General features: G+C 44.6%; 1 protein-coding gene across 1 annotated transcript; it reads left to right on the top strand.

Annotated features, from left to right (window-relative positions):
• Positions 1 to 211: 211 nt before the first annotated feature.
• On the top strand, positions 212 to 3793 carry LOC133571876 (alpha-1,6-mannosyl-glycoprotein 2-beta-N-acetylglucosaminyltransferase). The gene is made up of 2 exons (XM_061924397.1): positions 212 to 414; positions 1698 to 3793. Exon 2 carries the CDS (start codon positions 1801 to 1803, stop codon positions 2992 to 2994), a length of 1194 nt encoding a protein of 397 aa, XP_061780381.1. The 5' UTR covers positions 212 to 414; positions 1698 to 1800; the 3' UTR covers positions 2995 to 3793.
• The last annotated feature ends 14970 nt before the right edge of the window (positions 3794 to 18763 follow it).

The raw sequence follows: 18763 nt of genomic DNA, 5'->3' as shown, positions 1-18763 counted from the left end.
GATGATCTTTTATTCGATGTATGTATTTTTGTAACTTTCATTTAGTTGGCAGTGATTTGTTGAAATGACCAGTTTGCTTCGAACGTTCCTATTTCGGACTGTTTATGAATGGAGTCATTTGCATTGATACCGGGGGAGCCCAGTCCAACCATTGGTATCGAAAACATCGACGTTTGTCTCGAACCACCGCTGGTCTCCGGTTACGCAGCAGTAAGGACAAACATGATTGGTCACCTCTCGTGACTGTGGGCCAACTTGTACACGTCGGCATCAACGCGCTGCGGATGTTCCCAAACTTCGTCTTTTGGTCAACAGCAAACAACTTTTTTTGTGGACAATACTTGAAATTGTTGTGGATAATACCAAAGAGTCCGCTTGCTTCCTGTCCGAGACATGGCGGTACTGTAACGCAGGGTAAGTTGTAGTTGACCAACTGTTTGACGCGACGTTGACACGTTCGCTCATTCAAATCAAATCAAATCAAATCAAATCAACTTTATTTATAAAGCACATTTAAAATTTACCACAGGGGTAGCCAAAGTGCTGTACAATGAGCAGGTTAAAAGATAAAACGAGTACCGAGCAAACACAACACAACACAAACAGAACATGATAAAAAATAAATAATTAAAATAGAATTAATAAAAACATAAAAACAGGATCACAGCAGGTGTATTATGGGGCGCCATTGCAGGATGGATATCACTCAGTGTTAAAAGCCATGGAATAAAAGTATGTTTTTAAGAGAGATTTAAAAACAGGAAGAGAGGAGGCTTGTCTAACACTCAGGGGTAGGTCGTTCCAGAGCTTGGGAGCAGCAACGGCGAAAGCTCTGTCACCTCTAAGCTTCAGCCTTGTGTCAGGGACCCGTCAACAGCAGCTGATCGGCTGATCTTAAGGATCGGGTGGGGCAGTAAGGCTGAAGGAGGTCGGAGAGATAGGTTGGCGCGAGGTTGTTTAGACATTTAAAAACAAATAAAAGGAGTTTAAAATGTATTCGGTAACGCACAGGGAGCCAGTGAAGGGACGCTAAAATAGGGGTGATGTGCTCACGTCTGCGGGTCTGTGTTAGCAGACGAGCAGCAGAGTTCTGCACGAGCTGCAGGCGGGCGAGGGAGGCCTGGCTAATGCCAACATACAGGGCATTACAGTAATCAAGACGAGTCGAGATAAAAGCGTGGATTAATTTCTCAAGATCATGTCTTGATAGAAGCGGTTTCACTTTCGCTATTTGGCGTAATTGATAAAAGCTTTTTTGAACGACGCTGCTGATTTGTTTTTCGAATTTAAAATCTGAGTCAAACTTTACCCCCAGGTTTGTGACAGAGTCGCTGAGATACGGGGTCAGAGTGCCGAGGTCAACGTTGGGGGAGGGAGAGCGACTTGGACCGAACAACATAACTTCTGTTTTGTCTTCATTTAGGCTCAGGAAGTTAGCTGAAAGCCAGACTTTGATGTCGTGCAGGCAGTCAATAAGACTTTGAACCGTGTTATTTTGTGCCATGGGAAAATAAATCTGGCAATCATCGGCATAAAAATGAAATGCAATACTGTACTTCCTAAAAATAGAACCAAGGGGGAGAAGGTAAAGCGCAAATAAAATTGGGGCAAGGATTGAGCCCTGGGGGGGACCCCATGTGGTAAAGGAGCTGTATTTTAATTTTAATTTAATTTCCGCGTATTTTCGTCTCCCGCAGGTGTCAAAGGACAGAATGGACGTGCCTAAAGTTGTCCCATGAAAGGCAAAAGTTGTGTTCCAAAGGGTGTCATGGGACCTCTCGACGTTTGAACTCGGGCAAGATGAGATTTCGGTTGGCCAAGAAAAACCTTTTCCTGCTCGTGTGCGTCTCCTTGGCGGTGTGGACTCTTCTGCTGTCCACGCGTGCGCTGTCGGTGTCCGAGCGCCAGGGAGCAAACGGGAGCCTCCAGAGATGGCGGGTGGAGGTGGGAGGCTCTCTGCCACAGTTGACGGCGTCCATCCACTCTGCCAATCACCAGCAGCTTGTTGGGAACGCGCACAAGTTTCCTTCGGAGCCTGAGCTTGTGGTGGTCGTGCAGGTCCACGAGGCTCCACAACACCTGCGACTCCTTGTGGAGTCCCTGGAGAAAGCAGCTCAGGTCCACAAGTTCCTCCTCGTCTTCAGCCACGACTTCTTCTCGGCGGAAATCCACGCCATTGTGCAAGGCGTCACTTTCTGCAAGGTGCTGCAGATTTATTTCCCGTTCAGCACGCAGCTGTTTCCCACGGAGTTTCCCGGGCAGGATCCACGGGACTGCCGGAGGAACACGAGCAGAGAAAACGCCCGCAGGAGCGGATGTCTGAACGCGGAACACCCGGACGTGCACGGACATTACCGAGAGGCCGGCGTGACGCAGCGCAAACATCACTGGTGGTGGAAGCTGCACTTTGTGTGGGAGAGGGTGAAGGTCATGCAGGGCTACGATGGCTCGGTCCTCCTCCTGGAGGAGGACAACTACGTCTTGCCGGACTTGTTCCACTTCCACACGGCCATGGTGGCGCTGAAGAAAAGCAGCTGCCAGGACTGTGATCTGCTGGCGTTGGGGAGCCACCAAGACCGGAGCAACTTTAGCAACCACGTGAGCACAGGATGGATGTCCACCAAGACCAGTGTGGGCCTGGTGCTGGACAGGGACGTGTACTACAAGCTGATGGGCTGCGCCAAGGACTTCTGCACGTACGACGACTACAACTGGGACTGGACTCTGCAGCACCTCTCTGGAAGCTGCCTCTCCAAGCCCCTCAAAGTGCTCGCCGCTCAGGGCGCCAGGGTTCTTCACACGGGAGACGTCGAGCCAGACGTGGCCTCACAGAAGGTGGAGGAGGTGTTGGAGATGGCCAAAGATGGCCTCTTCCCGCCGTCTCTGGTCCTTGGCGCCTCTGAAGCAGCACACCTCAACACGCAGGTGAAGAACGGAGGCTGGGGCGACGTGCGGGACCACGTTCTGTGCAGAAACTATGCCAAACTTCTCTGAAACATCACAAAAACACACACACAAACATGTCTGAAACATCACACACACAAACATGTCTGAAACATCACACAAACACACACACAAACATATCTGAAACATCACACAAACACACACACAAACATGTCTGAAACATGACAATCACACACACAAACATGTCTGAAACATCGCACAATCATACACAAACACACACACAAACCAGTCTGAAACATGACACAATCACACACACAAACATGTCTGAAACATGACACCATCACACACAAACATGTCTGAAACATCACACAGAAACATGTCTGAAACATCACACACAAACATGTCTGAAACATCACACACAAACATGTCTGAAACACCACACAGAAACATGTCTGAAACATCACACACAAACACACACACAAACATGTCTGAAACATCACACAAACACACACACACAAACATGTCTGAAACATCACACAAACACACACACAAGCATGTCTGAAACATGACACAATCACACACACAAACATGTCTGAAACATCACACAATCATACACAAACACACTCACAAACCAGTCTGAAACATGACACAATCACACACACAAACATGTCTGAAACATCACACAATCATACACACGCACACACACAAACAGGTCTGAAACATGACACAATCCCACACACAAACATGTCTGAAACATGACACAATCACACACAAACATGTCTAAAACATCACACAATAATACACAAACACACTCACAAACATGTCTGAAACATGACACCATCACACACAAACATATCTGGAACACCACACACAAACATGTCTGAAACACCACACAATCACACACAAACATGTCTGAAACATCACACAATCGCACACAAACATGTCTGAAACATCTCACAAACACACACACAAACATGTCTGAAACATCACACAAACACACACACAAACATATCTGAAACATCACACAAACACACACACAAACATGTCTGAAACATGACAATCACACACACAAACATGTCTGAAACATCGCACAATCATACACAAACACACACACAAACCAGTCTGAAACATGACACAATCACACACACAAACATGTCTGAAACATGACACAATCCGACACACAAACATGTCTGAAACATGACACCATCACACACAAACATGTCTGAAACATCACACAGAAGCATGTCTGAAACATCACACACAAACATGTCTGAAACATCACACACAAACATGTCTGAAACACCACACAGAAACATGTCTGAAAGATCACACACAAACACACACACAAACATGTCTGAAACATCACACAAACACACACACACAAACATGTCTGAAACATCACACAAACACACACACAAGCATGTCTGAAACATGACACAATCACACACACAAACATGTCTGAAACATCACACAATCACACACACAAACATGTCTGAAACATCACACAATCATACACAAACACACTCACAAACCAGTCTGAAACATGACACAATCACACACACACAAACATGTCTGAAACATCACACAATCACACACACAAACATGTCTGAAACATCACACAATCATACACACGCACACACACAAACAGGTCTGAAACATGACACAATCCCACACACAAACATGTCTGAAACATGACACAATCACACACAAACATGTCTAAAACATCACACAATAATACACAAACACACTCACAAACATGTCTGAAACATGACAATCACACACACAAACATGTCTGAAACATCGCACAATCATACACAAACACACACACAAACCAGTCTGAAACATGACACAATCACACACACAAACATGTCTGAAACATGACACAATCCGACACACAAACATGTCTGAAACATGACACCATCACACACAAACATGTCTGAAACATCACACACAAACATGTCTGAAACATCACACACAAACATGTCTGAAACACCACACAGAAACATGTCTGAAACATCACACACAAACACACACACAAACATGTCTGAAACATCACACAAACACACACACACAAACATGTCTGAAACATCACACAAACACACACACAAGCATGTCTGAAACATGACACAATCACACACACAAACATGTCTGAAACATCACACAATCACACACACAAACATGTCTGAAACATCACACAATCATACACAAACACACTCACAAACCAGTCTGAAACATGACACAATCACACACACAAACATGTCTGAAACATCACACAATCACACACACAAACATGTCTGAAACATCACACAATCATACACACGCACACACACAAACAGGTCTGAAACATGACACAATCCCACACACAAACATGTCTGAAACATGACACAATCACACACAAACATGTCTAAAACATCACACAATAATACACAAACACACTCACAAACATGTCTGAAACATGACAATCACACACACAAACATGTCTGAAACATCGCACAATCATACACAAACACACACACAAACCAGTCTGAAACATGACACAATCACACACACAAACATGTCTGAAACATGACACAATCCGACACACAAACATGTCTGAAGCATGACACCATCACACACAAACATGTCTGAAACATCACACAGAAACATGTCTGAAACATCACACACAAACATGTCTGAAACATCACACACAAACATGTCTGAAACACCACACAGAAACATGTCTGAAACATCACACACAAACACACACACAAACATGTCTGAAACATCACACAAACACACACACACAAACATGTCTGAAACATCACACAAACACACACACACAAACATGTCTGAAACATCACACAAACACACACACAAGCATGTCTGAAACATGACACAATCACACACACAAACATGTCTGAAACATCACACAATCATACACAAACACACTCACAAACCAGTCTGAAACATGACACAATCACACACACAAACATGTCTGAAACATCACACAATCATACACACGCACACACACAAACAGGTCTGAAACATGACACAATCCCACACAAACATGTCTAAAACATCACACAATAATACACAAACACACTCACAAACATGTCTGAAACATGACACCATCACACACAAACATATCTGGAACACCACACACAAACATGTCTGAAACACCACACACAAACATGTCTGAAACATCACACAATCACACACAAACATATCTGAAACATCACACACAAACACCACACACAAACATGTCTGAAACATCACACAATCGCACGCAAACATGTCTGAAACATCTCACAATCACACACAAGCATGTCTGAAACATCACACACAAACATGTCTGAAACATCACACAAACATTATACACAAAAAAAAGTCTGAAACATCACACAATCTCACACAAACATGTCTGAAACGTCGCACAAACATTACACACAAATATGTCTGAAACATCTGTGATGAGGTGGCGACTTGTCCAGACTTGTCTGCCCGAATGCAGCTGAGATAGGCTCCAGCACCCACCGCGACCCGAAAAGGGACAAGCGGTAGAAAATGGATGGATGGATGTCTGAAACATCCCACAATCTCACACAAACATGTCTGAAACAACACACACACATATGTCTCAAACATTACACAATCATACACAAGCACACACAAACATGTCTGAAACATGACACCATCACACACACAACCATGTCTGAAACATGACACCATCACACACACAGGATACAACCACACACACAAACATGTCTGAAACATTACACAATCATACACACAATTATGTCTGAAACATGACACCATTACACACACAAACATGTGTGAAACATGACACAATCACACGCAAACATGTATAAAACATGAGACAATCATACACAAACATGTCTGAAACATGACACCATCACACAAACATGACACAATCACACACAAACATGTCCGAAACATCAAAAATGTGTCTGAAACATCACACACAAACATGACACAAGCACACACAGACATGTCTGAAACATCACACAATCACACACAGACATGTCTGAAACATGACACAATCATACACAAACATGTCTGAAACATGACACAATCACACACAAACATGTCTGAAACATCACACAATCATGTCTGAAACAGAAACATCATACACAAACATGTCAAAACATGACACAATCACACAGAAACATGTCTGAAACATCGCACGATCACACACAAATATGTCTGAAAAATCACACACAAACATATCTGAAACATTACACAAACATGTCTGAAACATCACACACAAACATGTCTGAAACATCACACAAACACAAATATGTCTGAAACATCACACAATCACACACAAACATGTCTGAAGCGTCACGCACACATGTCTGAAACATGACACAATCACACACAAACATGTCTGAAACATGACACAATCACACACAAACATGTCTGATACATCACACAATCATACACAAACATGTCTAAGACATGACACAATCACACACACAAACATGTCTAAAGCATGACACAATCACACACACAAACATGTCTGAAACATGACACAATCATACAGACAAACATGTCTGAAACATGACACAATCCCACACCAACATGACACAATCTCACACAAACATGTCTGAAACATCACACAATCATACACAAACATGTCTGAAACATGACACAATCGCACACAAACATGTCTGAAACATGACACTATCGCACACAAACATGTCTGAAACATCACACAATCTGACACAAACATGCCTGAAACATGACACAATCACACACAAACATGTCTGAAACATCACACAATCATACACAAACATGTCTGAAACATCAAACAATCTCACACAAACATGTCTGAAACATCACACACAAACATGTCTGAAACATGACACAATCATACACAAACATGTCTGAAACATGACACAATCGCACACAAACATGTCTGAAACATCAAACAATCTCACACAAACATGTCTGAAACATGACACAATCTCACACAAACATGACTGAAACATGACACAATCTCACACAAACATGACTGAAACATGACACAATCACACACAAACATGCCTGAAACATGACACAATCACACACGAACATGTCTGAAACATGACACACAAACATGTTTGAAACATGACACAATCACACACAAACATGTCACACAACTCATCACTCTTTCGAACATCACCAAAGAGTGGTTGATGTTGTGCGTTGTCATGTTTTTTGTGGTGTTGTGTTTTGTGTCTGCTTTATGTTTTTACAACACAACTGTGAATGTTTTTATTCTTGCATCGTTTCAAGCCAAAGTGACACAATTTGTAGAAATGAAACACACAAAAGTGTGTAAAAATAAAGACTAAATGGTTGATAATAATTTCTGTACATAAGATTTGTCTTTGAGGATATTAAACATTACAAATAATAATGATCAATTAAATAATGTGGCTCCACTGCAAAGATTTTGTACCCGTAAATGTACACAATTTAGTGTGTACTTTTTGTGGTACATATTGCAGTGCACTTTTGATTTATTATTTAATGAAGGACACTTTAATTCACCATTTTATGGTTTTTGAACTTCCCTGCTTTGTGTTTGGTCATTGAACGCAACAATGCAAACTTGATTGATTGATTTTGTGTTGGTCATTGAACGTAACAATGCCAACATGATTCATTGATTTTGTGTTGGTCATTGAACGCAACAGTGCAAACTTGATTGATTTAGTGTTGGTCATTGAATGCAACAATGCAAACATGATTGATTGATTTGATATTTCGAACTGTATAAACGTGACCTTTTGGAATCATGTCCCCCTCGGGAAACAAACATTAAAGTTTGTTGTTAGGGGTTTACAATCCTATTGCTGATGTCATTGTGCTTAAGTGCCTTATTTAAGTGTCAAGGCAGCACTTACTGTAGTTATAGAATGATTATTGACGATGAATCCATTCGATGTCAGTACACCTGGTGCCTTATGAATATGAATGTACTTGAGTCATACCTGATCAAAAAGTATAGTAGGCATATGTTGCTGTGGATAAATATGCTATATAGTTTTGGCATAATGTCTGCATACATTCCTTGATAATCAATGTGAAATCTGATTATTGTAATATCTTTTCATTGTTCAGAATGAGGGTGGGTAGGAATAAAAAATGCTGTAAAATACAGTTTTCTTATTTGTATTCATTTAAACGTCCTAACCGCATGCTCCTATTTCCAATATTTAGGCATGAAAATAATAAAACTAAAGTTCTCAAACAAAGGGAACACTAAATGACACATCTAAGATCTAAATGAATGAAATGTTCTTATTAAATAATTAGTTCTTTACATAGTTTAATGTGCCGACAACAAAATCACACAACAATTATCAATGAAAATCAAATATATTAACCCTCGGCGGTGTGGACTGAAGTCACACTTGAAATTAAAGTTGAAAAACTCTAAAGGCTGTCTATTTTCACTACAGCGTGTTACATTGATTGTCAATCAGTGTTGCTTCCGAAGTGGACACTAGGATTTCCCACAAGTGGCATGGACTTGGACTCACTTTGCGTTCTTTAAGTCTTCCCTTTTTTGTGAGCATATATATACAGTCGCGATCAAAAGTTTACATACACTTGTAAAGAACATAATGTCATGGCTGTCTTGAGTTTCCAATAATTTCTACAACTCTCATTTTTTTGTGATAGAGAGATTGAAGCACATACTTGTTTGTCACAAAAAACATTCATAAAGTTTGGTTCTTTTATGAATTTATTATGGGTCTACTGAAAATGTGAGCAAATCTGCTGGGTCAAAAGTATACATACAGCAATGTTAATATTTGGTTACATGTCCTTTGGCAAGTTTCACTGCAATAAGTCACTTTTGGTAGCCATCCACAAGCTTTTGGCAAGCTTCTGGTTGAATTTTTGACTACTCCTCTTGACAAAATTGGTGCAGTTCAGCTAAATTTGTTGGTTTTCTGACATGGACTTGTTTCTTCAGCATTGTCCACACGTTTATTCAGGACTTTGGGAAGGCCATTCTAAAACCTTAATTCTAGCCTGATTTAGCCATTCCTTTTCCACTTTTGACGTGTGTTTGGGGTCATTGTCCTGATGGAACACCCAACTGCGCCCAAGACCCAACCTCCGGGCTGCTGATTTTAGGTTGTCCTGAAGAACTTGGAGGTAATCCTCCTTTTTCATTGTCCCATTTACTCTCTGTAAAGCACCAGTCCCATTGGCAGCAAAACAGGCCCAGAGCATAATACTACCAAGGCCTCACCTTTTCTCCTCCAAACATATTGTTGGGTATTGTTCCTTCTGGAGGAAAGTTCTGTGGTCAGATGAAACAAAAATTACAAAAATATATATATGTGTATATATATATGTATATATTTATATATGTGTATGTATATATATATATATATATATATATATATATATATATATATATATATATACAGGTCCGAGTCCATGGTTCTCGCCCGGAAAAGGGTGGAGTGCCATCTCCGGGTTGGGGAGGAGATCTTGCCCCAAGTGGAGGAGTTCAAGTACCTCGGAGTCTTGTTCACGAGTGAGGGAAGAGTGGATCGTGAGATCGACAGGCGGATCGGTGCGGCGTCTTCAGTAATGCGGACGCTGTATCGATCCGTTGTGGTGAAGAAGGACCTGAGCCGGAAGGCAAAGCTCTCAATTTACCGGTCGATCTACGTTCCCATCCTCACCTATGGTCATGAGCTTTGGGTTATGACCGAAAGGACAAGATCACGGGTACAAGCGGCCGAAATGAGTTTCCTCCGCCGGGTGGCGGGGCTCTCCCTTAGAGATAGGGTGAGAAGCTCTGTCATCCGGGGGGAGCTCAAAGTAAAGCCGCTGCTCCTCCGCATCGAGAGGAGCCAGATGAGGTGGTTCGGGCATCTGGTCAGGATGCCACCCGAGCGCCTCCCTAAGGAGGTGTTTAGGACATGTCCGACCGGTAGGAGGCCACGAGGAAGACCCAGGACACGTTGGGAAGACTATGTCTCCCGGCTGGCCTGGGAACGCCTCGGGATCCCCCGGGAGGAGCTGGACGAAGTGGCTGGGGAGAGGGAAGTCTGGGCTTCCCTGCTTAGGCTGCTGCCCCCGCGACCCGACCTCGGATAAGCGGAAGAAGATGGATGGATGGATATATATATATATATATAAGTGTATATACATATATATATGTATGTATATATATATATATATATATATATATACATACAAGTGTATATATATATATACATATATACAAGTGTATATACATATACAGTATATACAAACCCCGTTTCCATATGAGTTGGGAAATTGTGTTAGATGTAAATATAAACGGAATACAATGATTTGCAAATCATTTTCAACCCATATTCAGTTGAATATGCTTCAAAGATAACATATTTGATGTTCAAACTGATAAACTTTTTTTTTTGTAAATAATCATTAACTTTAGAATTTGATGTCAGCAACACGTGACAAAGAAGTTGGGAAAGGTGGCAATAAATACTGACAAAGTTGAGGAATGCTCATCAAACACTTATTTGGAAATCCCACAGGTGAGCAGGCTAATTGGGAACAGGTGGGTGCCATGATTAGGTATAAAAACAGCCTCCCAGAAAATGCTCAGTCTTTCACAAGAACGGATGGGGCGAGGTACACCCTTTTGTCCACAAATGCGTGAGCAAATAGTCAAACAGTTTAAGAACAACGTTTCTCAAAGTGCAATTGCAAGAAATTTAGGGATTTCAACATCTACGGTCCATAATATCATCAAAAGGTTCAGAGAATCTGGAGAAATCACTCCACGTAAGCGGCATGACCGGAAACCAACATTGAATGACCGTGACCTTCGATCCCTCAGACGGCACTGTATCAAAAACCGACAACAACAACAATAGAGCAACATTAGCAAATACGACATGTACAAATATGATGGTAAAAGTAATAGCAGATAAGCAGTTAGCGAAAATAAAAAATCATACAGAAATGACAATGAGCATTATTACACTACAAATGGAGCAATACAGATACCAATAGAAATAGCGCTATTGATAATGAACAATACCAATACTTTACCTTTATTATCAACAATACAGTTGTTCAAATGCAACAACACATATATGTAATGATAACTTGCGATACGAAAGAATGCAGAAAAATGGAGGGGCAGAATCTCTAAAGGATTTCACCACATGGGCTCACGAACACATCAGAAAACCACTGTCACTAAATACAGTTGATCGCTACATCTGTAAGTGCAAGTTAAAGCTCTACTATGCAAAGCGAAAGCCATTTATCAACAACATCCAGAAACGCCGCCGGCTTCTCTGGGCCCGAGATCATCTAAGATGGACTCATGCAAAGTGGAAAAGTGTTCTGTGGTCTGACGAGTCCACATTTCAAATTGTTTTTGGAAATATTCGACATCGTGTCATCCGGACCAAAGGGGAAGCGAACCATCCAGACTGTTATCGACGCAAAGTTCAAAAGCCAGCATCTGTGATGGCATGGGGGTGCATTAGTGCCCAAGGCATGGGGAACTTACACATCTGTGAAGGCACCATTAATGCTGAAAGGTACATACAGGTTTTGGAACAACATATGCTGCCATCTAAGCGCCGTCTTTTTCATGGACGCCTCTGCTTATTTCAGCAAGACAATGCCAAGCCACATTCAGCACGTGTTACAACAGCGTGGCTTCGTAAAAAAAGAGTGCGGGTACTTCCCTGGCCCGCCTGCAATCCAGACCTGTGTCCCATCGAAAATGTGTTGCGCATTATGAAGCGTAAAATACGACAGCGGAGACCCCGGACTGTTGAACGACTGAAGCTCTACATAAAACAAGAATGGGAAAGAATTCCACTTTCAAAGCTTCAACAATTAGTTTCCTCAGTTCCCAATCGTTTATTGAGTGTTGTTAAAAGAAAAGGTGATGTAACACAGTGGTGAACATGCCCTTTCCCAACTACTTTGGCACGTGTTGCAGCCATGAAATTCTAAGTTAATTATTAGTTGCAAAAAAAAAATAAAGTTTATGAGTTTGAACATCAAATATGTTGTCTTTGTAGTGCATTCAATTGAATATGGGTTGAAAAAAGATTTGCAAATAATTTTATTCCTTTTATATTTACATCTAACACAATTTCCCAACTCATATGGAAACTGAAGTCCCATTGTATATATATACAAGTGTATATATATATATATATATATATATATATATATATATATATAAATAAGTGTATATACATATATATATACAAGTGTATATACATATATATATATACAGTATACGTGTCGCTGCCATGGTGTGCATTGCCGATCGCAGCACCGGGTCTGCTGAGGTGCTGTGGCATGCCGGCTGGACCTAGATTTCCCTCGCCCGGACGCGGGTCTCCGGGGCTCCCTTCTGGAGCCAGGCCCGGAGGTGGGGCATGATGGCGAGCGCCTGTCTCCATGGTGCCCGGCCGGGCTCAGCCCGAAGAGGCAATGTGAGTCCCCCCTCCAATGGGCTCACCACTCATGGGAGGGGTCATAGAGGTCGGGTGCAGTGTGAGCTGGACGGAAGCCGAAGGCAGGGCACTTGGCTGTCCGATCCTCGGCTACATAAGTTAGCTCTTGGGATGTGGAACGTCACCTCGCTGGGAGGGAAGGAGCCTGAGCTGGTGCGCGAGATGGAGAAGTTCCGACTAGATATAGTCAGACTCACTTCGACGCACAGCAAGGGCTCTGGAATCAGTTCTCTCAAGAGGGGCTGGACTCTTTTCCACTCTGGCGTTGCAAGCAATGAGAGGCGACGGGTTGGGGTGGCAATTTATTGTTGCCCCCCGGCTCAAAGCCTGCACGTTGGACTTCAACCCAGTAGACGAGAAGGTAGCTTCCCTCCGCCTTCGGGTGGAGGGACGGGTCCTGACTGTTGTTTGGGCTTACACACCAAACAGCAGCTCAGTGTACCCACTCTTTTTGGATTCCCTTGAGGGAGTACTGTAGAGTGCTCCCTCGGGTGATTCCCTTGTTCTGCTGGGGGACCTCAACGCTCATGTTGGCAACAACAGTGAAACCTGGAGAGGCGGGATTGGGAAGAATGGTCCCCCGGATCTGAACCCAAGTGGTGCTTTGTTATTGGACTTTTGTGCTTGTCACGGATTGTCCATAACAAACACAATGTTCAAACATAAGGATGTCCATATGTGCACTTGGCACCAGGACACCCTCGGCCGCAGTTCCGTGATTGACTTTGTTGTTGTCTCATCGGATTTGCGGCCTCATGTTTTGAACACTCGGGTGAAGAGAGGGGCAGAGCTTTCTACCGATCACCACCTGGTGGTGAGCTGGCTCCAATGGTGGGGTAGGATGCCGGACAGACCTGGCAGGCCCAAACGCATTGTGAGGGTCTGCTGGGAAAGTCTAGCAGAGTCTCCTGTCAGAGAGAGTTTCAATTCCCACTTCCGGAAGAACTTTGAACATGTCATGAGGGAGGCACTGGATATTGAGTCCGAGTGGACCATGTTCTGTGCCTCTATTGTCGAGGCGGCTGATTCGAACTGTGGCCGCAAGGGGGTTGGTGCCTGTCCTGGCGGTAATCCTAGAACCCGCACCACACCAGCAGTGAGGGATGCCGTCAAGCTGAAGAAAGAGTCCTATCGGGTTCTTTTGGCTCATGGGACTCCAGAGGCAGAGGACAGGTACCGACAGGCCAAGCAAAGTGCGGCTTCAGCGGTTGCAGGGGCAAAAACTCGGACATGGGAGGAGTTTGTTGTCATGGAGTTGTCATGCTAGCGGCTGTTTACATACCACCGGCAGCTAATGCTAGTACGGCCCTCAGGGTGTTACATGACTCCATTAGCAGTCAACAAAGCGCGTACCCTGAGGCGGTACACATCATTGCTGGGGACTTTAATCATGCAGAATTGAAAACTGTGCTCCCTAAATTCCACCAGCACATTAAATGTGCAACTAGGGGAAAAACACTCTGGACAAGGCATACTCTAATATCAAGAGTAGCTACAGGGCTAAGCCACTACCACATTTGGGCCAGTCCGACCACCTGTCAGTGTTGTTAATCCCAGCATACACCCCCCTCAGGAAAAGTGCTCCCCCGACAACTAAAACTGTTCAAATCTGGCCTGAGGGTGCCTCTCAGCAGCTGCAGGATTGCTTTGAAAGAACAAACTGGGGCATCTTTGAACAGCAGGACCTGGAGGACTACACATTATCTGTGCTGAGCTAAATCAAGTTCTGCACGGATATTGCTATGACCGAGAAGCGCATCCGGGTCTATCCAAACCAAAAGCCCTGGATGACTGGTGAGGTCAGGACCCTGCTGAAGGAGCGGAACAAGGCCTTCAGGTGTGGTGATAGGGAACAGTACAATGCTGCCAGAGGCAGCCTGAGGAGAGGCATCATGGAGGCCAAGACAGTATATCGGAAGAAAATAGAGGGACACCTCAGCAGCAACAACACAAGGCAGGTGTGGCAGGGGGTGAAGTACATCACCGGCTACAAATCCAACAACCTTGCTGTGGCTGACGGAGACGCCTCGCTGGCGGAGGAACTGAACATCTTCTTCGCTTGCTTCGAGGTGGAGCAACCGCATGCAGTTACATCACAATCCTCAACTCGTGACAATGTCCTCATGTTGGAGGAACATGAGGTGCAGCGCACACTAAGGCAGGTGAACCCAAGGAAAGCTGCTGGACCGGATGGCGTACTTGGACGTGTACTAAAGACCTGTGCCGACCAGCTGGCTGTTGTCTTCACCAGGATTTTCAACCAGTCCTTGTCCCAGTACATCGTCCCACCCTGTCTAAAGGACTCTGTTATTGTCCCACTGCCAAAAAAAACTGCAGTAAACAGCTTGAATGACTACCGTCCAGTGGCACTTACACCAATGATTATGAAGTGCTTTGAAACTCTGGTTCGGGGGCACATCACCTCAAATCTGCCACCTGAATTGGACTCTCACCAGTTTGCGTACAGGGCAAACAGATCTACAGAGTATGCTATCGCAACAGCCCTCCACACTGCTCTGAGCCACCTGGAGCAGCAGAGGAGCTATGCAAGGCTACTTTTTGTTGATTTTAGCTCTGCGTTCAACACCATCCTCCCCACAGACTGGAGCCCAAATTGACGGGGCTGGGACTGTCTTCCTCCATCTGCCACTGGATCCTGGACTTCCTGACAAATCGCTCTCAGAGGGTGAAAGTAGGCTCCCGCCTCTTAGCATCCATCAGCATCAGCACCGGCTCCCCCCAGGGCTGCGTGCTAAGCCCCCTCCTCTACACCCTCTACACTCATGACTACACCCCTGCTCATGCCAGCAATACCACTATTAAATTTGCAGATGACACCACAGTAGTGGGACTCATTTCTGGGAGGGATGAGTCTGCCTACAGAAATGAAGTGGAGCGGCTGACTGGGTGGTGCAGGGAAAACAACCTGGTCCTTAACACCATTAAGACGAAGGAGCTGATCATGGATTCCCAAAAGAAAAAAACAATAAACATCCAAACACTGTACATCATTGGGGACTATGTGGAAAGGGTCTCTAACTTCAGGTTCCTGGGGATCCAGATCGAGGAAGACCTGTCGTGGCCATCAAAAAGGCACTGCAGAGACTTTACTTTCTGAGACTCCTCAAAAAGAACCACCTGTCACAAAAACTGCTCAATAGAGAGTGTGCTGACATACTGCATGTGTGTATGGTATGCCAGCTGCACGGCGGCAGAGAGGGTCATAAAAACTGCCATGAAGATCACTGGCTGCTCTCTCCCCTCCCTAGATGAACTGTACAGTGACAGGTGCCTCAAAAAGGCCCAAAACATCATAAGGGACCCATCTCACCCTGGACATAAACTTTTTGAACTGCTGCCCTCGGGCAGGAGATACAGGACAATAAAATGCCGGACAAACCGATTTAAGAACACTTTTTACCCGAGAGCAATAGTGTCGCTGAACACAAGACAATAATGACTGTGCATGTGAGCTGTGTGCTTGGTATTTTTATGTATTTTATGTATTTTATGTGTTTTATGTATTTTATGTATTTTATGTATTTTTATCTATTTATCTATGTTCTTATGTTTTTATGTAATAATATGAATTTGCACTAAATTAGTTTTGCATACAATTTCGTTGTACAATGTATAATGACAATAAAGATGTATTCTATTATATTCTATTCTATTTGGGGAAGCCATGGAAAACGACTTCCGGACAGCTTCAAAGCGATTCTGGTCCACCATCCGCCACCTCAGGGGGGGGAAGCAGTGCACTGTCAACACCGTGTATGGTGAGGATGGTGTGCTGCTGACCTCTACTGCAGCTGTTGTGGATCGGTGGAGGGAATACTTGGAAGACCTCCTCAATCCCACCAACACATCTTCCTATGATGAAGCAATGCTTGAAGAATCTGTGGTGGGCTCTCCTATTTCTGGGGCTGAGGTTGCCGAGGTAGTTAAAAAGCTCCTCGGTGGCAAGGCCCCGGGGGTGGATGAGATCCGCCCAAAGTTCCTTAAGGCTCTGGATGCTGTGGGGCTCTCTTGGTTGACAAGACTCTGCAACATCGCGTGGACATCGAGGGCGGTACCTCTGGATTGGCAGACCGGGGTGGTGGTTCCTCTCTTTAAGAAGGGGAACCTGAGGGTGTGTGCCAACTATCGTGGGATCACACTCCTCAGCCTTCCCGGTAAGGTCTATTCAGGTGTACTGGAGAGGAGGCTACACCGGATAGTCGAACCTCGGATCCAGGAGGAACAGTGTGGTTTTCGTCTTGGTCGTGGAATGGTAGACCAGTTCTATACTCTCGACAGGGTCCTTGAGGGTGCATGGGAGTTTGCCCAACCAGTCTACATGTGCTTAGTGGACTTGGAGAAGGCATTCGACCTTGTCCCCTGGGAAGTCCTGTGGGGAGTGCTCAGAGAGTATAGAGTATCGGACTGTCTGATTGTGGCGGTCCGCTCCCTGTATGATCAATGTCAGAGCTCGGTCCGCATTGCCGGCAGTAGGTCGGACCCGTTTCCAGTGAGGGTTGGACTCCGCCAAGGCTGCCCTTTGTCACCGATTCTGTTCATAACTTTATGGACAGAATTTCTAGGCGCAGTCAGGGCATAGAGGGGATCCGGTTTGGTGGCTGCAGGATTAGGTCTCTGCTTTTTGCAGATGATGTGGTCCTGATGGCTTCAACTGGCCAGGATCTTCAGCTCTCACTGGATCGGTTTGCAGCCGAGTGTGAAGCGACTGGGATGAGAATCAGCACTTCGAAGTCCGAGTCCATGGTTCTCGCCCGGGAAAGGGTGGAGTACCATCTCCAGGTTGGGGAGGAGATCTTGCCCCAAGTGGAGTTCAAGTACCTCGGAGTCTGGCTCAGGAGTGGGGGAGGAGTGGATCGTGAGATCGACAGGCGGATCGGTGCGGCGTCTTCAGTAATGCGGACGCCGTATCGATCCGTTGTGGTGAGAAGGTGCTGAGCCGGAAGGCAAAGCTCTCAAGTTACCGGTCGATCTACGTTCCCATCCTCACCTATAATGATTAGCTTTGGGTTATGACCGAAAGGACAAGATCATGGATACAAGCAGCCGAAATTAGTTTTCTCCGCCGGGTGATGGGTCTCTCACTTAGAGATAGGGTGAGAAGCTCTGTCATCCGGGAAGAGCTCAGAGTAAAACCGCTGCTCCTCCACATCGAGAGGAGCCAGATGAGGTGGTTCAGGCATCTGCTCAGGATGCCACTCGAACGCCTCCCTAGGGAGGTGTTTGGGGCACGTCCGACCGGCAGGAAGCCAAGGGGAAGACCCAGGACACGTTGGGAAGATTATGTCTCCCGGCTGGCCTTGGAACGCCTCGGGAACCCCCGGGAGGAGCTGGAAAAAGTGGCT

This window comes from Nerophis lumbriciformis, linkage group LG29, assembly GCF_033978685.3.
Source record: "Nerophis lumbriciformis linkage group LG29, RoL_Nlum_v2.1, whole genome shotgun sequence".
NCBI classification, from domain to species: Eukaryota; Metazoa; Chordata; class Actinopteri; order Syngnathiformes; family Syngnathidae; genus Nerophis; species Nerophis lumbriciformis.
The sequence above is the reverse complement of the archived record's forward strand: the minus strand, read 5'-3'. Positions and strand labels throughout refer to the sequence as shown.